The sequence below is a fragment of the Drosophila santomea genome, chromosome 2R (genome assembly GCF_016746245.2).
Source record: "Drosophila santomea strain STO CAGO 1482 chromosome 2R, Prin_Dsan_1.1, whole genome shotgun sequence".
NCBI classification, from domain to species: Eukaryota; Metazoa; Arthropoda; class Insecta; order Diptera; family Drosophilidae; genus Drosophila; species Drosophila santomea.
Window position 1 is genome coordinate 18390937 of NC_053017.2, and position 23613 is coordinate 18414549.

At 46.8% G+C, this 23613-nt stretch overlaps 4 protein-coding genes across 8 annotated transcripts; 3 read left to right on the plus strand and 1 right to left on the minus strand.

Annotated features, from left to right (window-relative positions):
- Positions 1-25: 25 nt before the first annotated feature.
- On the plus strand, positions 26-3913 carry LOC120447132 (SNF-related serine/threonine-protein kinase). Its single transcript, XM_039628565.2, has 9 exons — positions 26-259; positions 525-795; positions 862-1080; positions 1159-1334; positions 1396-1762; positions 1825-1950; positions 2006-2132; positions 2196-2858; positions 2922-3913. Exons 2-9 carry the CDS (start codon positions 590-592, stop codon positions 3627-3629), a joined length of 2592 nt encoding a protein of 863 aa, XP_039484499.1. The 5' UTR covers positions 26-259; positions 525-589; the 3' UTR covers positions 3630-3913.
- A 204-nt stretch (positions 3914-4117) lies between these two features.
- On the plus strand, positions 4118-8962 carry LOC120447079 (dynamin-like 120 kDa protein, mitochondrial). 4 transcript variants are annotated; one of them, XM_039628471.2, is made up of 14 exons: positions 4118-4277; positions 4383-4680; positions 4743-4878; positions 5026-5142; positions 5242-5316; positions 5377-5966; positions 6026-6399; positions 6458-6622; positions 6682-6869; positions 7603-8075; positions 8140-8258; positions 8322-8406; positions 8475-8679; positions 8741-8962. In XM_039628471.2, exons 1-14 carry the CDS (start codon positions 4249-4251, stop codon positions 8803-8805), a joined length of 2919 nt encoding a protein of 972 aa, XP_039484405.1. In that variant the 5' UTR covers positions 4118-4248; the 3' UTR covers positions 8806-8962. The 4 variants fall into 4 exon arrangements, with proteins under 4 accessions (XP_039484405.1, XP_039484407.1, XP_039484408.1 ...); XM_039628473.1 differs by having other exon boundaries at positions 6682-6860; XM_039628474.1 differs by lacking the exon at positions 5026-5142.
- Positions 8957-19975, minus strand: LOC120447080. 2 transcript variants are annotated; one of them, XM_039628477.2, is made up of 4 exons: positions 19839-19975; positions 19155-19327; positions 10292-12179; positions 8957-10207 (listed from the first exon to the last, which is right to left on the minus strand). In XM_039628477.2, exons 3-4 carry the CDS (start codon positions 12174-12176, stop codon positions 10053-10055), a joined length of 2040 nt encoding a protein of 679 aa, XP_039484411.1. In that variant the 5' UTR covers positions 12177-12179; positions 19155-19327; positions 19839-19975; the 3' UTR covers positions 8957-10052. The 2 variants fall into 2 exon arrangements, with proteins under 2 accessions (XP_039484411.1, XP_039484410.1); XM_039628476.2 differs by having other exon boundaries at positions 19151-19327.
- Positions 19976-22190: 2215 nt separating this feature from the next.
- LOC120447081 (40S ribosomal protein S23) lies at positions 22191-23523 on the plus strand. Its single transcript, XM_039628478.1, has 3 exons — positions 22191-22338; positions 22760-22919; positions 23177-23523. The coding sequence occupies exons 1-3, from the start codon at positions 22335-22337 to the stop codon at positions 23442-23444; spliced, it is 432 nt and encodes a 143-aa protein (XP_039484412.1). The 5' UTR covers positions 22191-22334; the 3' UTR covers positions 23445-23523.
- Positions 23524-23613: the final 90 nt, after the last annotated feature.

A 23613-nucleotide genomic window follows, 5' to 3' on the forward strand; every position in this document is an offset into this window, starting at 1 on the left:
CGTGCCATCCCCGTTTTAAGACAATCGGCCACACTAATTTAAAACTCGGGGGAAAAAACGCAGAAAATAGTCGAAAATGTGTATACAAAAAGTGTAACTAAGCGTTTTCATGAGTGATAAGGGCCAAGAGTTTATTGCGAGACGTTCGAGCGGCCAGTGATCGGCCTAGTTTAGTCGTCCCCACACCGGAATGGGTGACGCCTCATAGTTTTTCCTGCATCTGCTGGCGGAGATTCGACCTCCCCCTCCGCTGTATAAGGTAAAACGGCCCTGCCTTTCCGCATTCCCTTGTGTAACAGCCCTGCTTTTGCGCTGCTCCTGTTGGGAATCGAATGTAAAAAGGACACATCCAAATGAATCATTAATTGGGAGCAGGCGATGAATGTACACGTGCCTGTAAGGGATGGGCTACTACTGCCCACCGCCATTCAGGCCGCCAGCTATTACATCAATATCCGTTCATGAGGCAGCACTTAGCCAGCGGAACATCCCGTGTACGAAATGATAGAGCTCTATAATTATAGTTTTAGCTAATCGCGGATAGTTGTGCCCAACACGCAGGCCGTTGGAAGAGTGCCAAGGAGCCATCATGACGCTGGAGACGCAGCCCGTTGGCGGGGTGAGCGACGGCAAGATCGCCGGGCTCTATGATCTGGAGGAGACTCTGGGATCCGGACACTTTGCCGTGGTGAAGTTGGCCCGGCACGTGTTCACCGGCGCTAAGGTGGCGGTCAAGGTGGTGGACAAGACCAAGTTGGACGATGTGTCCAAGGCGCATCTGTTCCAGGAAGTGCGGTGAGTAGCTATAGAAATCTAACTCAACAATTTATTTAATAATCCCGCCGCACTTATCCTCTCCAGATGCATGAAACTGGTGCAGCACCCAAATGTTGTGCGACTGTACGAGGTTATTGATACCCAAACCAAGCTGTACTTGGTTTTGGAACTGGGCGATGGTGGCGATCTATACGATTACATAATGAAGCACGACTCGGGGCTCAGCGAGGAACTGGCCCGAAAGTATTTCCGCCAAATCCTACGTGCTATCACGTACTGTCATCAGCTTCACGTGGTTCACAGGTGAGAGCGCGCTCCAACTGATAATACGCCGTTATGTGTCGATCACTAATTTACGTAACATTTTATTCTCCTACCCAGGGATTTAAAGCCGGAGAACGTGGTGTTTTTCGAAAAGCTGGGCCTCGTCAAACTCACCGACTTCGGGTTTAGCAACAAGTTCTTGCCGGGCCAAAAGCTAGAAACTTTCTGCGGCAGCTTAGCCTACTCGGCTCCAGAGATCCTGCTGGGCGACTCATACGATGCTCCTGCAGTCGGTATGTCGACAACAAAAATGTCTTATAATCCTTGGTTAATGAGTTTATACCATCCACACAGACATTTGGTCCTTGGGAGTAATTCTGTATATGCTGGTCTGCGGTCAGGCGCCCTTCGAGAAGGCCAACGACTCGGAAACTCTGACCATGATCATGGACTGTAAGTACACGGTGCCTTCACACGTGTCCACAGATTGCCGGGACCTAATTGCCTCAATGCTGGTGCGGGATCCAAAGAAACGGGCTACTGTGGAAGAGATTGCTTCATCGGCCTGGCTAAAGCCAATTGATGAGCCCGACTCAACGACCTCCACCTCAGAGCACTTTCTGCCTTTGGTCAGCCGCGAGCAGCTGGGCGAAGAGGATCACGCCTTTATCATCCAAAAAATGATAAACGGAAACATTGCGTCCAAGGAAGAGATATTGCAGTGAGTATAGCTAAAATATTAAATCAAGATATTTTAGCTAACTCCAAGTGACGTCGTTACAGAGCTCTTGACAAAAATAAGTACAATCATATAACAGCCACATACTTTTTGTTGGCGGAATTACGTCTGCGACGGCGGCGAGAAGAGCTGGCTCAAAAACAGAGGCTTCTCAATGATGCCAGCACTAAGTGAGTTAGGAGTAACAGTCAACTTGGATTCTTAATCTTTAATATGTATATTCAGGGTGGGAGATGCGAGTCGCAAGCTAGTGCCTGAAAAACCAAGTCCAACAGAAGCCCAGAAAGGAGGAGTACCCATCAGCATTAACGTGACTCCAGCAGCACAGTTTGCCAACGATGGTGGCAAGCCGGTAAGTTAATTTGCAATCGATTTGAACTGCAGTAAATCTAATTAATGGATGTACCTTTGACAGGACAAGCGCAGTCGCAAATGCAGCATTGTGCGTGAGGAGGACGAAGATGAGTCTGCCACAGAATGCTCGGCGATAGGAAATGAATTAAAGGTAACGTCGTCGCGACGTGAGGCCACCTCAGATTCCCTCTTTAATAGGGCAATGCATGAGCGTTCCAGCTCTGAGCCGGGAAATCAAACGAAAGGGGAACAGATAGCTAATAGCGGAGTGCCAAGCCATTCACGTACAAAGATTGTCGTCTCGGTGGATGCAACGCTGGCCCATAAGCTCAAGCAGATGGAAAAGAGTGCCAAGATAGATGAGGACACCCTAAGTGGTCTGAAGGAGCTGGAGATCGGCAAGCTCAAGCCGCTTCCTAGCAGTAGCAAGAATCCGGTGCTCACCCACCGACGCACAAAGCTGAACAAGATTCGGACGCCTTCCTGCAGCAGCTCCGAGGCCTCAGACGACGACACCAAGACACGCAACAAAAAAAAGATTAACAAATTTGTCGGCGACACGCCAGTGCGGTTTCGCATGCATCGGCGAGACTCGCATGACGACTCTAGCGACTCGCAAGATCAGCTTTATCCGCCACCCGGATCGGCCGGCAATGCTGGTAGCTTTATCTCTAAAAGCGGCTCCGTAAGTGGCAAAAAAGAGGGACAATCGCAGTATAAAGAGGTACGATTATTATTGTATAACTACTAGTGAGACAGTTACTAAAGTCCCATTTTTCACTTTTAGCCAAATAATAAATCCGATGAAAATCGCAAATCTCACAGCCAAAAAAGTCGGAAACAGCACAAGGATCATGTGGACAAGCATTCCCACGCTGAGAGGCAGGTGACGGATAGCACCACAGCTACAACAGGAAATTCCACAAATAGGAGGCGACGCATTCGCGAGAGCCAGTCGCTGGACCGCATCACAGAGGCTCAAGAATACGAGATGCGGCATCGATGCTACGCGGAGAGCGAGGCAGCATCCTCGTCGTCCTCGTCCACCCAACATATCGATCAGAGATACTCTTTACTTAGCCTAAATACTAGCACATTCTCCGTTGCCGAAACTAAGGAAGAGTACGACGAGGAGGCAGACGCCACAAATGCCACGGACCAAATCATGAATACTTTGAATGCAGCCAAAGCAACGCTTCAACAAGAGCAATATTTTAATAACAATACCAATCTTAGTAGGAACTTCAATCACAGCAACAACAATCATACCCAGAGCATCATCCACATCAGTAGCCAGAAGACAGCAGCCAACAGCAAGAAGTCCAACGAAACACCAAAAGATATTTATAATCTAAACTCAATCGAGCAAATCGACTTGATTTTGGAGGATAAAAGCCTTACCAAAGCAATACACGTTACCGGCTCTAAATGCTTTGTCACCATGAAGAAAATCCGACGGCTGGGAAAATACTTTCCCGTGATGAACTTCTCTTAATAGACACAGTTACTTCTTTGCAAAGTGCATTCTTAATATTAAAACAAACTCGGTTAAGCGAACTACATAGAAAATATGCATGTATTAATTAAAACGTATAAACGTCAACGTTATCCCCCGTATATAGGAAAGCGCGCGAGAATATTTAAATTTAGTGGTAGCGTAATTGTTTTGTCTGTCGTCGTCATTACGCTTAAATTATTCTAAATATATTAATTTATGTATAATTGTAAGTCTAATCACTCAATGCAATATTTAGTGAAAATACATTAATGCCCATATGACAATTGACTAAAAACTGGTTTATTTATTTACAAACTGTACCAGCATTAAATGGAACAAATAGGCAGACGGCAATTCAAATTTATAATTCAATTTTTCCCGCCCCGCGACAGTGTATACACACCATACCTTTGTATTTTACAAAACTGTTCATGTAAAAAACGACGTACCTAATGTAGGTACGCAAAACGAGTACATACCATCCTTTTCAACTCTGGCCACATAGGCCACATCCCGTAAAGAGTTTTTCAGAGATGAGTTTGCGGCAGGAAAATTGAATAATTCACGGAAATAAACAAAGTAAACTAAGTGGAAACTGTAATCCTGACCAGCAATTATGTTGCGCATCTATCAAAATACTTACCGGTGAGAATCCACGCCCACAACGGGAAAGCCCAAAGCTTTACGTGCCCATTTTCCGAACGATTTCGTCATCGGCGAATCTCTTCATCCAATGTGTTTTGCCCACAGGCGCACCGCGAGAAAAGCTGTTGTCTACTCCACCAAGGTCGCCTGCTGCAATCATTCCACGCTCTGTGGCATCACCAGCCACCCACGCCGATCACAGGACAGTGGGAGCTCCGGTTCAAATGGCAAGCACGGTCGCCACGAGGAGTTCTTACTTGCCGGCAATCCGGCAAGGGGCTGGCAGATGCCTCCGCCGTCGCGTGGTTACGGGATGCTGGTGGTGCGCATCCTACGGGGAGCCCTCAAGCTGCGATACATCGTCCTGGGCGGCGCCATCGGCGGGGGCGTGTCGCTGAGCAAAGTGAGTTTCGCAAGTTATATAACTTGCATAGAACTTATGAGACATGACTTCTTTTGCCGCAGAAATACGAGGACTGGAAGGATGGACTGCCGGATTTTAAGTGGCTGGAGGACGCCATGCCGCAGGGCGAACGGTGGAGCCAGTTCTCGCGGAATCTCATTGAGGTGGGCTCGCTGGTGAAGAACGCCATCGATGTCGGTGAGTGTCGCATGTTGCACTACCTTCGCCCAATCAATCTCTCACTTTAAATGGTCATATACCTTGGTCAGATTCGCATTGAACTCTTCGTTTTGATTGATTTTTCGCACTGAATGATACTGATGTTATTGGGGCGTTTGCTTGTAGATCCAAAGCTCAAGCAGCTGGGCGAGGATAAGTTGTCGGAATGGCGCAACTGGTTCGACAGTCGTCTGGACGATGCCATCGAGGCGGCCGATTATCAAGGAGTTCAGATTGTCGAAAGTAGGTTACACAAATAAACAGACTCCCAACGTTGGGCCAATTTAAAGTGAGAGACCCCTGTACACCGCATTCGAGACTTATTCTTACCATCTGTTGCAGCTAAAGATGACCTAAAGGCCAAAACAACGGTGGCCGCTTTGGGCATAACATCCGATGAGAGTCGCAAAAAGTATGGTAGGTTTTTTACACACCTGCAAAATGAATATTTTATCTAATCCATCTGTGATCTCGCAGAGAAACTCCAAAGCCAGGTGGAGACGCTGCAGACTGAGATCATGAACGTCCAGATTAAGTACCAAAAGGAGCTGGAGAAGATGGAGAAGGAGAATCGCGAGCTACGCCAGCAATACCTCATCCTTAAAACGAACAAAAAGACGACGGCAAAAAAAATCAAAAAGTCCCTGATCGACATGTACTCTGAGGTCCTGGATGAGCTGTCCGGCTACGATACGGGCTACACCATGGCCGATCACCTTCCCCGCGTTGTGGTAGTGGGAGATCAGAGCAGCGGCAAGACCTCTGTGCTGGAATCCATTGCTAAGGCTCGCATCTTTCCCCGCGGCAGTGGAGAGATGATGACGCGAGCTCCAGTCAAAGTTACTCTTGCTGAAGGACCATACCATGTGGCTCAGTTCCGTGACTCTGACCGGGAATACGATCTCACCAAGGAGTCTGACCTGCAAGACCTGCGCCGGGATGTAGAGTTCCGCATGAAGGCGTCGGTGCGAGGTGGTAAAACTGTCAGCAATGAAGTGATTGCGATGACGGTTAAAGGTCCTGGTCTGCAACGCATGGTTCTAGTCGATTTGCCGGGAATAATTTCGGTGAGCAAGTTAATACTAGTGAAACTGAATTAGATGTGCTAATGCTAATTTCATTTTAGACCATGACTGTCGATATGGCATCAGATACAAAGGACTCCATTCACCAGATGACCAAGCATTACATGAGCAATCCGAACGCCATCATTCTCTGCATTCAGGATGGATCTGTGGACGCTGAGCGCAGTAATGTGACGGACTTGGTCATGCAGTGTGATCCCTTGGGTCGACGCACTATTTTTGTGCTCACGAAGGTTGATCTGGCCGAGGAGCTTGCCGATCCTGATAGAATAAGGAAAATTCTTTCGGGCAAACTCTTCCCCATGAAGGCTTTGGGTTACTATGCCGTCGTTACCGGTCGTGGACGAAAGGATGACAGCATAGATGCTATTCGGCAGTATGAGGAAGACTTCTTTAAGAACTCCAAGCTGTTCCAGTAAGTATAGAGGGGATGTGATGGGTAAATTCCGAAGTTCACCTCTCTCCATACTTAGTCGTCGAGGGGTTATCATGCCCCATCAGGTGACCAGCCGCAATCTGAGCTTGGCGGTGTCCGATCGTTTCTGGAAGATGGTGCGGGAGACCATTGAGCAGCAGGCGGATGCATTTAAGGCGACTAGATTTAATCTGGAAACCGAATGGAAGAATAACTTTCCAAGGTTGGTAAAGCTGTTTCAAATAATTTCAGATCTAAAACATGGGATGTATAATCTTTCAGATTGCGCGAGTCTGGACGAGATGAGTTGTTCGACAAGGCAAAGGGCGAGATACTGGACGAGGTGGTAACGCTCTCGCAAATCTCCGCTAAAAAGTGGGACGACGCTCTCAACACCAAGCTGTGGGAAAAGCTCTCCAACTATGTGTTTGAAACCATCTATCTGCCCGCTGCACAGTCAGGTTCTCAAAGTAATATTTTGTAGTGCTAAGTGTAGGTTGTAAGCAGGCTTCGCCGACGTCATCGATGGGGGCACGTCCATCCAATCGCCCGCCTTGTGCTCCGTCATTGTGTGTATTTCTTGCAAGATATGTCTTGGCCTCGATGTTCACTTGTCTCTGTAAACGTCGCGTCGTTAAAATGTTTTGTTTAATTTTGCATTTATCATGGCCCGCGTTCGGCATCGAATTCCCGCGCAAGGGAATCACATGCGTTCAAGAATTCCGAACCGGTTTCAGATTCCTGCAACATTTCTTGAATCACAAGTGTAAATTTAATGTGTACTCCCCGGCGGACGATTTCGAATCCCATTAACACCGTTTGCCTTTGCCCCGAAAATAGTGACTAAGCCGGGATTGTCACAGGTTCGGCGTTGCAAGTCATGTGCCGGAAAGTGTTATAAGCGAAGATTTACGAGCACCTGTAACGAAACCAGATTTTGCTTTATGTCCACATTATAAAATTGTATGCGATATTAGCGATTTATAACCGAAAAACCCGTCCAGCGGGTGTTTATTTAGCATTTTATGACAGACCCGTTAATTTGCTCAATGAATTCATCCAAATCAATGTCTAATTGAATTAAATTGCAGTTATCGAGTTGGGAATCTGAATGTTTTGTGGCTTTGTTTATCATACCCCCGTAGTTGTGTGTCTAGTTAATTTGGCTCAACTAATTTCATACGATGACTGTGCTCTTTATAGATTCCTTCAACACGATGGTAGACATCAAGTTGCGCCAGTGGGCCGAGCAGGCACTGCCCGCTAAATCGGTGGAAGCCGGCTGGGAAGCGTTGCAGCAGGAATTCATATCGCTGATGGAGCGTTCGAAGAAGGCGCAGGATCACGACGTCATCTTCGATCAGTTGAAGTCGGCGGTGGTGGATGAGGCTATTCGTCGGCACAGCTGGGAAGACAAGGCCATCGACATGCTCCGCGTTATCCAGCTGAACACGCTGGAGGATCGATTCGTGCACGATAAACAGGAGTGGGACTCGGCGGTTAAGTTCCTGGAGACTTCGGTGAATGCCAAGCTCGTGCAGACGGAGGAGACGCTGGCACAAATGTTTGGACCTGGACAAATGCGACGCCTCACCCACTGGCAGTACCTCACACAGGACCAGCAGAAGAGGCGCAGCGTTAAGAACGAACTGGACAAAATACTCAAAAATGATACGGTATGTCTATTCCTTTAAAATTGTGAGGTAGCCCTCACTAACACACTTTAATTTATGTTGGCAGAAACATTTGCCCACCCTAACGCATGATGAACTGACTACGGTTCGCAAGAACCTTCAGCGTGATAGCGTGGATGTGGACACGGATTACATAAGGCAAACGTGGTTCCCGGTCTACAGAAAGTAAGTTGTATTGCTGAACCATCTAAAGTGCTTATCAGTGAGCATTATGTGTCCCCTTTTCAGACACTTCCTTCAGCAGGCGTTACAGCGGGCAAAGGATTGCCGCAAGGCTTATTACCTCTACACGCAGCAGGGAGCCGAGTGTGAGGTAAGACAAAAGGTTTTACGCTTATCTGAAGCAATTTACTTAAATTCTTTTATCTACTGCCTTCTCAGATATCCTGCAGCGACGTTGTGCTCTTCTGGCGCATCCAGCAGGTGATCAAGATAACAGGCAACGCACTGCGACAGCAAGTAATCAATCGGGAGGCGCGGCGGCTGGACAAGGAGATCAAAGCGGTGCTGGACGAGTTCAGCGAAGACGAGGAGAAGAAGGGTTACCTGCTCACCGGCAAGCGCGTGCTACTAGCCGAGGAACTAAGTGAGTATTTGCTTAATTGAGTTTAACGCCAATTGAATTTTAATTGCTTTAAATTCAACAGTCAAAGTGCGGCAGATACAAGAGAAGCTAGAGGAGTTCATCAATTCACTTAATCAGGAAAAGTAGTGTGCCATGACCAAAGACACAACCCCCGAGGCGTTACTTATTTAACTTGCTAGTTTAAGACCACATTTCAAATGTTTGTTCATAGTCACGCTTGAGCCCTTTAGTTAAGCATACTTTGTGCTCCGAAAGTAATAAACCAATAGATCGTTAGTTCGTATTATTGAAATCGTCTTTATTGTTTAGGAAGTGTAACCTTATGTCGCATGCAATGCAATGTAAACTCATTAATTTAAATGTAATATAAATCATATATTCTGTTTTAATGTAATTGTAGTTGACAAACGTAAACGCGAATCGCACTCATCGTGCTGAGTATGTAGCGGTCCGTGTGTGTTTTTCTGAATCTGTATCTGTATAGTGTAATATATAAATCGGTTTGCATAAGAGCACAGCACTTCTACCAGATGCCTCATCGTGCGGCTGATTGCTTGTTTTGCTTCGTCCACAATCGGCTAATCCCACGATGCGGCGGCGTTGGCGGCGACGGCATCGGTATCGAGATCGGTGGTGGGTGCATTAACCCCAACCGATCGTCTGGTTGCGTCTCTAATTGATTGATTGATAAACGTAGTATATCTAGCTAGCTATGTAACAAGTCCGTGATGGCGGTGCAGTGCCACCACATATCTCTTACAAGGTAAACAAATGCTCGTTCCCTATCATGTTAAATAACTCAACAAACGATCCTTAACTTGGCAGTCGACTTGTGGCCCAGCCATAGCCATGTGCTCAGCTGCTTACGGCTATCGTAATAATATTAATAATGTGTTCGGTTCTCCTCCACTCCGATCCTCCGCTTAGTCTAGCTGCTAAATTCTAGTCCACCGAGCCCATGGTTGCTCCACTAAAGCTTATAGAAACATAATTTACACTCGCTCCACTCTGCTGTTATGCGTGTGATTTCGGGTAGGGTGTTTTTGGGTGTTTGTGTGGTAGGATGTTTGGGTGGTTGGGTGGTAGGGTGTGTGTGTTAGGCACTCGATATCTCTGAAGGCACAACATTACGATTAGTCTTATCTTAACGTATTAAGTACTCGGAACACGCTTCAGCACTCGCTCGCTCTTCTCCGAAATCGGCAATTCGGAATATCGGGATATCGGGATATCGGGAGCTCCATCGACATGATGAGTGATTGGCAATTAATGTTGCCAATACCGAAAGGTGCTATCGGAGATAGTTGTGGCTGCGATGACAAGGTGTTCAGGCTGTCTGGCATGTCTTCTTTCGCTCCGATCCAAGCAGCTCCTTAGGCCGCGGGTAGGGGGGTCAGCTTCTCGTTGCGCCGCTGCTCCCACCGGCTGACGCAGGTGAGCGGGAAGCACAGGAAGGCCGAGAGCAGGATCAGGCCACCAGCGAAGTAGAAGGCGGCGTCGTAGCTGTCTGTCTTCTCATAGAGGGCACCTGTTGGATAAATATATATGAGTTCAAGTGCCTCCCAATCATTTAGTAAAGTGTATACCATTCCCACTCTTGTGGAAAACTCACCTGCAATGGGACTGCCGACAGTAGCTGCCAATCCCTGGAACAGCATCAGGAATCCGTAGGCGTTGGTCAGCTTTTCCAGTCCGATCAGGTCGACGGCAATCAGGGATCGCAGGGCTGAGAAGCAGGCAATGCAGATACCAAAGAACAGGGCGAATGTCCACTGGGTGGCCGAGTTGATGACCACGCCGCTGAAGATGGTAGCGATGCCGCCGGCGGTAAGGGCAAAGTTGTTTAGCCAGAGCGGCTTGACGGCAGGGAAGGAACTAATTGATCCGCACACTATCCTAGCAAATGTGTTCACAATGCCAATTCCGGAGAGGACTCCATAGGCCGCATCCTCATCCATGCCCGCATTCTTGGCGCGTGCCACCAGGAAGGTGAAGGGCACGAAGAAGCCCATCATGGTGAGGAAGCCGCTGAAGGCCAGGCACATGAAGGCGGGCGACTTGAGCAGCGAGGTGTCCAGCATGGTGGATAGGGTGCGACGCACTGCCTCTGGGCAGATGCGGCATCCCTTCTGCCGATCCTCCAGCATGTCCTGCTTGGTGGGCAGTCGAGTCACAGACATGTGGTAGGCCAGCGAGGTCTGCGATTGGTACTGGGGAATCCTGGTCAGAGATCCCGAGAAGAAGATATCGTCACGGTACATGGGTCTGGATGAAGAATGCGACTGTCCATGGTGGGCCTCGTGGGCGGCAGCGGCCGAACGCTTGCCAATGTCCTGGGGTCTGCGTCCGGATACAGTGTGGCGGCGTGCCTGGATGGTCACTGGCTTGGCCTCCGTCTCCAACAGGTTATCGTTCTCGGCCTCCTCCTCGTTCTCACCCACGGTGGTCAGTTCCTTGTGCAGATTGAAGGTAAGCTGTTGCGGATCTCCGTTGGGTGTGGTGGGCTGCGACTTCCTAAGCTGCTTCAGCTCCGTGCCCTTGCTGCCCTGGGCCGTGCCCGATGGTCGGCGCTCCAGGTTCATGCCCTTGAAGATCTCCTGGGCGGTGGGATAATGGTTGCGCTGCGAGGCGCCCATGTACGTGTTGTGGGCGGAGTTGGGCATCGAGTAGGCGAAACGACCTTCGGGCAGGGGCTTGGTGAAGGCCGCCTGGTGGAGTTGGGGCGTGGGGGCAACCGTATTGCCATGACCATTCAACTTCTTCTTCTCCTGCTCATCTCCCTCCTCGTTGGTCACCGACAGCGTAATCGGTTGGATGGGTCGGAAGGCCAAGCCAAAGAGGGCACACGACAGCACGATGAGGCCCTGGATGGCAATCGTTTGGCGCCAGCCGCCCACCAGCAGGACTTTGGTAAGTGGGGCGAACACAAAGGTGCCCACACCGGAGCCGCACATGGCAACACCGGTGGCCAGGGCACGCCACTTCTCAAAGTAGAATCCAATGATCACTACAGCGGGTATGTACACCATGCAGAATCCAATGCCGCCGAGCACGCCGTAGATTAGGAACAGGTACTCCACACTGGTGGCAAAGTAGGAGAGTCCAAAGCAGATGGATGCGAATATGGCTCCAGTGATCGTGACCGTACGGAAGCCAAACCGATTGGCGATGGCACTAACAAAGGGTCCTGCCATCAAGTAGCATCCACTGAGTAACGAGGATACGAACGACACGTAGGCCTTGCTCACGTTGTACTCATTTATCAGCTGCTCCTGGATGAGTGGGGAGCAGAAGACGATGCCGTCGATGACCGTGCAGCAGAGGAAGGAGGCCACCATTACCACCCAGGCCCATCCGCTGTCGGGAGGAACGACGACGGCTGCCTCCTCGATTTCCTCCTCGCCCTCCTCATTCTCCTCCTTTATGTTCTCCGGCTGCTTGGACACCAGTCCTTTGGATGCCAGCTCGTCCTGCGACTTCGTCTGTTGCGTGGCCATTTCCTGCAAAGAATTGCAAGATTGCGGGTGGAATGGATCAGTATGGGCGCACCTAGGAAAGATCGGGCTGTTTGTGTTACGCAAGTGTTTACCCAAACTGTGTGGCCTTCACATTGCGTATACGCCCCCGCGACTCCCTTTATTTTGCATGGATAAGTCTATTTTTGTATGTCACGTGCCCCGATTGTCGCACAATTGAGCATACTACTGCACCTGTAGCGACACTATGTAGGTCACAATAATAGGGCTAGTTTGGGTGATTAGGAAGCACTACGTCGCGCACCGAAATATAAAATCTGAGATCAATTAATCACTTAAAAGGTAATTGATTGATCCTTTCAAACTACTAGTTTTATAATTCTCACGTGTGACTTTTTTAAGGAGACAGACAGTAAAATACGTTGCTTAATTTATCAGGCAGTAAAATACGTTGCTTAATTTATCAGATAAAAGAAGTCGCATTTATTTTAGACCCCTTTCCTTCAGCTCAAACAGTGTGTAAGTACAAACAAAAAATTTCATTGCCTTATAAACAGATTAAGTAAATACATTGAAGGGTATTTCACAATCTGATATGCGATTTTGAGATCCAGCACTACGAATCTTACCCCGACTATAGATATGTATCTGTGGGATATCAGCAAAAGGTGCGTGGTGCGAAGGCTTTTGCTGTTTATCACATCGACGTCAATCGGCAGATGGCACTGACAGGGGGGCGATCATCGCTGGGTGGTGGGTGTTGTGGGTGGGTGTGTGTGTGTGTGTGGATGTGGTTTTAGGGGTTTTTTGGGGGTTTTGGGGGTGGCAGGTGGTGTTTCAGTGGGTGGTGGATTGTCAAAAGTCAGACGTGGCCAATGCCAGGGCCATTAGTGCGTCAACGAATGTCTTGGCCAAGCAGCACAGGCACAAGAAAAGCAAATGGAATTTGCAATTATGTATCCGAAATGGTTCTTTCATTTGCCCGAGGAGCAGTCTTGAAAGACCTTCGACAATATTCAGAGAACTCAATATGCCAGGCACATGAGTACGAAAAAATGTTCTGTGGATTTTGGGCTCTTTTCTGTTGATTGCTTTTCTTGTTTGTCCACATCTTGCGGCTAACAAACTCTTGGCCTTGGCGCTGGCTTTGCTGCCTTTGCTGCCTTTGCTGCCTTTGTGGCCTTTTGTTGCCTTTATCTAATCTGATCTGCCGAGGGGCAATTCGCCATGGAGTTAGCAAACTCATGACCACAGCTGGAGCGGATGCTTACATGGACCTGGAGATCCAGACCCCTCATAAACACCCGACTGGAGATGAGCTGTCTTTGGGATTTTGTAACCAAACAGAAACCTATCTCCCCAAAGATCTCGCTTAACTAGACTCTGATAATCTGAGATAAAAGCCTGCAAATTGCTGGGACTTACGGTTGCCGAGATTGCATCGTTAGTAATACAGCCGGATAACGGACTGATAATCGCTGGCTCCTGATATCCCAGCGAGAATTGCGGCTGCATTCCATAAATTAATTGATTATTTTGCCAGATTTTGAGGCTTATCACAACGGATTTTCACGTCGGCGGCCCGGTAACGGCTTAACCGTATAGCGAACTGCTTATGGCCCCCAGATACGGTGTTTAGTACCTAGCAACCGTAGTACCTCCAACTCCATAGCCACCTCCACCTCCACCACGTGACAGGGACCAGTTTGATAATTTCATTTCCTTTATGGCACAAATTTCGGCCATATCATTGACCATGCGAATTTATGGGATCCCATAAAGACCGCTCGTACCGATAGTACAAGGGCCTGGCTAAAATGGCTGGGCTGGCATTTTGTTTATTGAGCAATCGAAAGTGTTGCGACACGACCATCCTCGAGCCAATCCAAACACAATAACATAATACTGGCCGCACACCCCTTCTCAACTCGCGCTCGTATTTCAGATTTTGTTTTCATTTTCATGCCCAAATGACCACGTTGGCGGCATGGGGAAGTGCTCCAAAGTGGGACTGCCACTGAGACTCGGGACCCAAAGACTCAAGAATCGAGAATCAAGAACCGAGAATCAAGAACCGAGAATCAAGAATCGAGAACCGAGAAGTGGCAACCGAACCGGGCATCGGGAATCCATCGAGGGAAACCCGGCAAGTGCCTTCGCGTAACTGACTTGCAACAGCAACAGAAGTATAAATAGACATTAGCGTTTACTTGTTGCCCCGATCCCATATTGTGGCCACCATATCGAAAGCGAAGACGTCTTAGGGCTACAAATTGGCCAGAGGACGCACCCAGATGGCTCTTGGGCCACGTTAACTATCTTGATGTGTTTGTAGGCCTGAAGCGATTATCAAAAACTACTTCGCAGTCACTGTCCATGTACTATTGAAATATAAGGTACATACGACTTTATAGCTCAATAAACCCAAGTTCTTGTCAAAGGTTCCTTAAACCATAATCATCATAAGTCATTATCTGATACAAAGCATATCAAAATTGGTTGGAAATATATTCACTTTTCAATTCTGTTATTAAACTGTCATTGATATTCAAGTTGCATAGCGATAACTCCAATAAATTTCTTATTATATATAAATAATATATAAAATCCGTAACCTCAATAATATGGTATTGCGTAAGGGTATCGCATCTTTGAGCTAGGAAAATCGAACTTAAACGCCCTCCGTTCTGTTTGTTTCCCGGTGGGTTTGGCTCCACAAGCGGCGGATAATGTGACAAGGTGGCTCCTGCGGCCTCCATGGCCATGTGGCCTCCGTGCCCTCCAAGTCCGACCTCCTCCCGCTTGTGGTAAGCTAATCCAGCTGCGAGCAAATAGCCCACGTATCCCGTCTCCCGCCAACGACCTCGATCCATCATTCAGTTTTTTAGGAGAACCTGGGGGCGGAGGTCGCAAACACTTGTCAGTGCCAATTGTGAGCGTTGACAGCGCTTAAATTGATGTGCGTCGATTGAATTAATAAATGTTATAGCAAGACACACATATGGCCAGAAAAGGACGGACACTCGAGAGGAGTCGAGTCCGAGGAGTCGGGGGCAATGGGAAGCACCCGGCCAGACGAGAACGCAGACGCAGACGGCGAAGTTCTTAAGATGTTTTCCTGCCGGCCGACGGTTTTTCCTTAATCGTGCACATGTATCTACAAGTATTTGTATCTGTATCTGCAGCCCGTCTGCCTCGGTTTGTTTGTGACACACACATATGTCGCATGTAGTACACGGCTCTGTTATTTATAACATGCAACTGTAGGCGTCCGGTTCTTCGTCTTCGTCGTCCGGCCGTCCAATCCGCCACTTCTCGTGCGCGCGGACCCATTTAGATAGTTGGTTATATCATGGTATCGGACAGGTTCCGCCGAGTGCCGTATCTCAGCGCCGCAATTTGTAGGTACAAGTGAAGCAATCGTTAAACGACTCTATGCTCAAAATATTAATTAGCTAAGCTGGCCCCAAAATGGAGCGAGTGCCCTAAAAGGCCAGTCTGGCGAAGAGGTTTCCGTGAAAACGATCATATGGGCGTGGCAAACAACGAACAAAGGATGCTCTACAAAAAGAATAAGTAGCACAAAGTGCTTTGGATTTTATATAAACTTCATTTCCTAGAAAGTAACCTTGTTATTTTATCATTTAATTGTTTCCTTTTCAGGTAATGTTTTTATTGTTCCTAAACCTTTTTTTCTACAGAATTAATACTTCTGTCTTCAAGAAAGTGTTAAAGCAAATACCTCAAATTATTTTGAAAACTAGCTTATTTGATTATGCAAGCGCACTCATGCTAAAAGTATTCAAAGAAACCATGTAAAGTGTGAAATAAGTCATGAATCATTCATAAACACATGTTTAATCTCACTAACTATGTTGCATAACTTAAATGTATAAAAAATTCTTGTGAGAAAGCAGTTTATAATCAGATTATACATACTTCAAAAACCATATATTAAATACCATATATATTAAAAAAAAAGAAGAAACTATATATGATAGTTTAAATGGAAATTGTATAACAGCTGCGGTGTAAGTAGAAACCTTGCCCTGCAATACAAACTCAGCCGAAAGATCCAAAAATATATCGCCACACAGACGTATGGAATAGGTGAATGAATGCCTTTCTCCGGAGATCCGCGGATGATCTCCACTCGATCTCCACACGACTCCACGATCTGCACGGCTCGTGTCGCCACTTCAAAGGTGGCCCCATTCCGGGGATCGGGATGGCAGCTGTCACCTCAAGTTCAACGCTCGGCCTTTCACCCGGAGCCCAGTATTACGCACAATGCGTAGTAATCCAAAGAGCACGATATGGTCGTGTTTTGAAGGAAGTATGTATCTTTTCGTCGGCGAGCGTCTGACACAATTAGCTATCTTATGCGGGACACTATCAGCAGCTGGCTCTTCTGTTCCATGGTGCTCTGCTGCACTGCTGCACTGCTGATGGTGTTGACCAAAGACCACTATCATCGACTCAACGGCTCAACGGCTCATCGGCGTGAACAAAGGCAGCGACAATTAGTGGAGGATCAATGGTCGATGGGGTCTGTGCTGGGTGTGTGTGTGTGCTCTTTGGTCGGAAGTAGAGCATGGATTCATAATCAATTAACATGTTCAAATCATGGAAAATAAATGCAAGTAGCGCAATTATTTCTAATTGAAAATCGAGAGCATTTGTGTGTACAAAAGTCGTGATTAAAGCATTAGCTTCTGGTGCTATTTAAATGTTTATTTATTGGGTTATCTTGCACGCGGCTGCGTCGGTCATTTCCCGATGTCATTTCCATCGATGTCATTGCCTCATGACGCAGCCCACTTTTTACATCCACATCCCATCTCTCCGTTTCGGGCTCTGTTTCCATTTCGAATACGATTCTGATTCAGATTCCGATTCAGATTCCGATTCCGATTCGACCCCGAAGCGAGCTGATACGATGATACCCCGTTGCGATGCAATCCCATCTGATTCGGTTCGATCCGTTTCGACCCCGACATTGGCGCCAAAATGCAGTTGCTGTTTTTGTTTTCGACGACGATTCTGTTTTCTGATCTGATAAGCAAATCAAGGAAACAAACAAACTGCAACTGCAGTCTAAAATTGGCTTAATCTGCTGTAAATATTTACACACCGATTAACGATCCGTGTTAAGGGAAAATTTCCACAATCCGCCGTTTGAGATTCAACATTCGAGATTCGAGATTCGAGTTTCGAGATTCGGAGTCTCGAGATTGTCGATTCTGTCTGTGGATTTTCCAATCCACCAATTCTGCAGGCCACACGCAAGCCCATTCGACCATTACGAAGAATGAGAAACCCCAGCCTCGAGAATTCTTCCACCCAGTGTTTGGTTTGGGAAAGAAAAAACCCCGCTTATTTGGCAATGAGTTTTGGGGCATTGTGAAGGCAGAAAACATGTTTGCCGCTGGCTAATGCGAATTTAAGATTTCTATTTTTTGTGCAACTAACTGGGTGACTCCTAATTAACCGAAAATTATCGAATACCACTGGCAAACATGCCAGTCTCTCTGGCTCTTGCTCTGGCTCTGACTCTGACTCAGATACTGATACAAATTCAGATTAAAATTCGGATTGATTAATTGCCAAGGCGGGGCAATTAGTGGTGGAGTGGGGCAAATTGGGTCATTGGCATCTTGCAGTTCTAATGCTTCCAACTCGCGTCACGGCCCACTGATATGAATATGGATGTGTGGCTTTGGTTACTCTACTCAGATGGTGGGGAGGGGGGATTTTCGATTTCGATGGTGGACTGGTGGACTGGTGGACAGCTCGACAGCTGTGGGATATGCCATTAACACTTGGCTTGCGGCTTGCTTTGTTTGTTTTTTGCCGGCAACCGGTTGGAAGATAAAACGCTACAAAAGCCACGCGCAGCTACCCAAAAGCGAGCCTTGGGCAAATGCCAAAAATTCGCTCAGTGACTCACCAGCCATCGATTGGCGAAAGGCGTGTATCTGTTGGGATTAGCTTGGATTAGCTTGGATCGAAGATAAAGCCCAGCTTAGCTGGCCGTCCGATTTGCATGCCAAATTGCTCGCCATAATTAATGTGCCGATAGTGATGGCCAGAGTAGCTCGAAATCGATCTGCATTTGCATTTGCAAAGCTAGCAGGTGCAAAAAGATACAAAGGTATCCGTCAGATACTCTGCAAGCTTTTACTTAAACTATATCTGAAACGTTGCTACTCATTGGGATTTCTAATTTAATGCAAGCAATTTAGTGCATTGCTCAATTTAGTTTAAGTAGAAAACTAGAATATTATTATATATATATTTTTTGGAATGCAATTTAATGTAAAGCCATTTAATTCGCCTTTTTAGTTTTATGTTAAGATATTGAACTAAGTGAAACTAACACGAAACAAGTTTCCCAACATCATTTTAGGCATTTCATTTGGATATCTTTTTCCAACTGAAGATTTGGGATCTCTCGCAGCGAAGCGAATCCAACTCACATTCATCACAAGTTAAGATCACGTTTTTTGAGTGCTGCCCGAGTGAAACTGGTGCTGGGGAGCAGCCACATCCACATAGGCTTAGTTAGTATCGATCTAACGTAAGCTGATTTCGTTCTTTGTTCAAGTTCAGGGGGGAGAGCCACAACAAAGCAACAAAGACGGCTGCAAATTGCGACTCGAAAGCCGTTTGGCGCTGCCTTTTTTTTTCCTGGTATCGTCAGCAAGGGGGGGAAGAGGGGGGGTTGGCTCAAAGCATTCCCGGTTCTCCTCCCTTTTTGGCCAACAAGAGGAAAAGCGAAGCACAACAACCAAGTGGGAACATGGTTAATTTTTTTTTCAAACCACCGCGCGCACTTTTGCCGCATGTCGCTGCTGCGTTGAGTTGCGTTTCATCGTTCGTCGTTTTCGTCGTTTTCGTCGTGGTCGTGTGTGTTTTTGGCCAAAACCCGTTTTGAGCCAAGTTTTCAGAGTGAGAGAGTGAGAACTTTGGGTTCTTGGCAGTTGGCCGCTTACCTACGTCTATATGCTGTCGGTGTCGGTGTCGCGGTGGCGGTGTCGCTGCTGTTCAATGTTGCTGCTGCTGTTGCTGTTGCTGTTGCTGCTGATGCGTGGTGATGCGACGGGATGCGTCGTGTTGCAGTTAGGCTGTCGTTTGGGGCAGCTTATTTCGGTGCTCTTATTTTTGGCGCGCTGCAAAGAATTTGATGTGGGTTTGGTTTGTTTTCGTGGTTTTCGTGTTTCGTGTGAGAAAAGCGAAAGCAATCGAACGCGTATTGCCGACACAGTAAAAGCGAAAGTTAAAAAGTCAGCGACGAAGGCAACAGCGGCAACGGCGGCAAAGGCGACGAGGAAGCGGGATCGACGTGAAGCGAAACAACACGCTTAAAAATACTTCTAGCATATATTTATCAGTATCTGATTGTACATATGTTTATATAGTTTGGGGCCCGAGCGGATCGGTTCGGTGCGGTGCGGTACGGAATGGAGCAAAGCAGCGTATATGTACATATGTATATATAAATATGTATATGAATGCGGAGCATATAAAAAAGTGCGCGCGGCTATAGTTCGTTCCTGTGCCGATGTTGCCTATATTGCCATTGCTTTCTTCGCGTTTCGGGAATACTTTTCGTTTCGTTTCGTTACGTTACGATTCGATTCGATTCGTTTCGTTTCGAGCTGCGTGTTATATGTGCTTTACTTTATTCTGGTCTTGCTCCTGCTATTCGTTTTCGAATCCGAATACAAAACTCTCGGCTGCGGTTTCCGCTGAGGACGCCTGATCGCAATGCCGCATGTACGATGCGCTCGACGCGGCGGACTAAAGATAACTAAGGGAAATCAGAATGTGTTGGCAGTATAAACCGCGCAGCAGAAAGCAGCACGACAGCCGCAGTCGCAGCAGCAGCAGCAGAAACAGCAACAACACGTTCTAACAGTGTGCGTGAGTATCTGTGTGTGCTAGGTTGGCATTGTGTGTGTGAGTTGCTCTTCGGATTGTTGGTTACATGAAGTGCGTTCTGAATGTACTCACCAGGATCTAATCCGATCTAATGCTAACTAATTCGATATGATCGCGATTACTCGGAGTTGGAAGTTGGGAACTCCACTGTGGAGTAGCTATATATAGATGCGGAAAGATGAAGCGAGAGCTGCCCGGCATCGATCGCAGCTCTCATTCAAAATGGCCCGAGAACACTGTGTCGTATACGCAATGCCGAGCAGCCAGCCACTAGTTGCTGGTGTGGATGATGTTGCTCTTGGTGTGACTGTGCCTGTGCCTGTGCCTTTGCCTGTGGTTGTTGACTTTGCCTCCGTTTCTGTTTCTGTTTCGGGCTCTGTTTCGGGTTCTGTTTCGGTTTTTATTTCTGTTTCGATTTGAGTTTTTGGGAGTGTTTGCCGCGGCGGTTCTCTTTCGTTTTTGGGACTTCTTCCGGAGAAAAAGAAGCAACACACACGAGTGTACGTGCATATACTTACTTGTATATCGTGTTCCTGAACTATATCAATAGTTGGATAGCTCGTGTGTGTGCTCTCTTGTTTGCCCTCGTGCTGTGGCCATTTCTATTTTTGTGTGTGTGTAGGGTTTTTGGCTTTTTCCACCAGCAAAGAGATAAACTCAAAAATGTGAATGGGGCTCATTCAGCGGGTTTTTTGGGAGTTCGGGACTTATGTTTGCTCATCAGCAGGTTAACAGCTTTCTGCTTGCTAATGGCCCAACAACAAATAGCTGGACATTTCGAAATTGTTTCTAGAAATTATGAAATCGGGGCAGCGTCGAAAAGATAGATAAACCCGGTACGGTTGTAATTGGTAGTCGAATTCATTTGAAGGGCCATGAACTGTAAGCACTCAAGGAGTGCTTATTGATTAAAGCTAAAGCAAGTGAACCGAGATTTGCAGACCCATCGGGATTACGCGTTTATCAGTCTGCCGTTTATCCGGTTGCGGTGGCATTATCTTCCGGGGGACTCTCGAACTTTGTTCCCTTTTGCCGGGGGAACTTTATTAATGAATTAATTCAAGTACATTCTGACCACGGATATTGATATCGTTCCGGGTCAATTCCGTTTTTAGTTTTTGCTTCTATCGCATCCACCAATCAGCGGGCCCTGCGCCGAATTTGAGTTTTGATTGATAAGCCGCTCCGTCGTACCCTCGAGAACCCCTTGTGCAGTGATAAGAGCCGAAATTTATATGGCCATGGGTGGCACGTCATAAAAATATATTAGATTAGTGAAATTAAATTCTTTCTTCGGCGCTGCCAGCCAACATCTTACCTAACTTGGCCGGATTTAGTGTTTAATCTAATCGCACTAATACGGCGCACATAAATATGTACTTCGGTCTCGGCTGGCTGCAATAAAAACCAACGTGTAATATATTTAAAGTCGCGATCTTACATAACAGTCACCCAGAGAATTTCAAGTGCATTCAGAGCCAGAAATATTATTAATTCATGCACAATCTGTGAATGGTAACTTATTTTAGCATCCTAACTATATTGCTATCTAAAGTTGCATTAATTGATTAGAAATTTTTGTGTCATGTCAGCATACATTTGCGAAAATACGCATAAGCTAAATGTCATGGAATAAAGTAGCATCATCACTCCACGAAGCGAGTTCCAAAATGATGATTCACTTGCTCCAAATTCGGTTATCACAAAGAGGTACAAGCCCCGAAAACTGTTGACGCATCTCTGGTTAAGTTTCGCCTTTGGTGGGATTTACTTTTGAAAGTTATACAACTCCCCAACGTTACTGCATAATAATTGTAATTTTTTATTAACAATAAGTAATAATGTTAATTTATTTGGGATTTTTAAAAATCAGTTACATTTGCAACAAGAAAATACCAGGGCTGCACTATGTTGGTTTGAGTCTTCGGTGTATATACGCACTTTCCAGCAGTGTGACCATTCGCCTGCGATACAAAGTTGTTATAAGGACAGTTGTTTATAAGGACAATGCAAAAAATAAAGTACGGGAATTGCGCCGTTCTTATTTTCTTTATTCTATTCAATATATTTGTACCTCTTTGCAAACGATATATCGATGACGAATATCGCTGGTGTTTCGGCTCTGCTGCGCCGCGGTCACACGGTCACAGCCGCTGGTATTTCGTAACGCTAAGCAACGGTCACTCTGCCATCCTTCTTTTTATTTCCGCCGTTTGCCGAGAAAGTTGGAAAATCATGGGTGAGTTGCTGAAAAGCGTAGTTTTTGTGCGAATTAAGCGAAAAGCGCTTCCAAACAGTGAACAAACGGAGCTTAGAATGCTGCGCGGCTGAAAGAGTAAGTGAACTGACGCCGAAAGTGCAAAAATACTGGCAAATGCAAACAAGTCGGGGACTTGCGATTTCAGCTGTCCGAAAATCGCAAAAAATCAAGTGAATCTTTGGATCCAGCGAGCAAATATCGCGTTTAACATGCAATAGCAATCGAAGTGCACAAAGCACTAAAGTTATTTGTGTGAAAAATGCATTTGGCAGTGTTTCCGAACACGGACTCTCTCTAACCTCAAAACCGAAGCCGCACAAGCTGCCATTTGTTTACATTGTGTTGTTGCATCGCAGATGCAGATTAACTATAGCTAATGTATTTGTTTGATCTATGACAGGCAAGCCAAGAGGTCTGCGCACTGCCAGGAAGCATGTGAACCACCGTCGTGACCAGCGTTGGGCCGACAAGGACTACAAGAAGGCTCATTTGGGAACCAGATGGAAGGCCAATCCCTTCGGAGGTGCTTCCCACGCCAAGGGAATCGTCCTGGAGAAGGTGTAAGTATAATTGGTTGACCCCGTCCTCTTTTCACTATAGAAGTGCTTTGCCCGCCATCCGGATGAGATGGGGGGAATCACACGTCTCGACGCCTCGCAGTATATTTTTGTGTTTTGTTTTCTTTTGCAACTCAAATCACAGGATTATACTGTGAGATGACCAGCGTGCCAGCAGCAGAAAGTGACTGACAAGATTTGTATTATAACAACCAGCTAGTATTATATGAAACTAATCTGTTGCTCTCTCTTCTCCACAGCGGCGTCGAGGCCAAGCAGCCTAACTCTGCCATCCGCAAGTGCGTGAGGGTGCAGCTCATCAAGAACGGCAAGAAGATCACCGCCTTCGTGCCCCGTGACGGTAGCTTGAACTACATTGAGGAGAACGACGAGGTCCTGGTCGCCGGTTTCGGTCGTAAGGGTCATGCCGTCGGTGATATTCCCGGTGTGCGCTTCAAGGTTGTCAAGGTCGCCAACGTCTCCCTGTTGGCTCTCTACAAGGAGAAGAAGGAACGCCCAAGATCTTAGATGAACATGCATCTAATCTTTTTCCAGACAAGCAGAGTTAGGGTTTTACAAATCTAAATAAACAAAAAAAAGAAACACACCTGTTAAATGTTTCAATTAAATGTGATTTTCTTGACTATATGTGTGGCTCGCATATTTGTGTTTACTGATATAGAATGGTTATTACAAT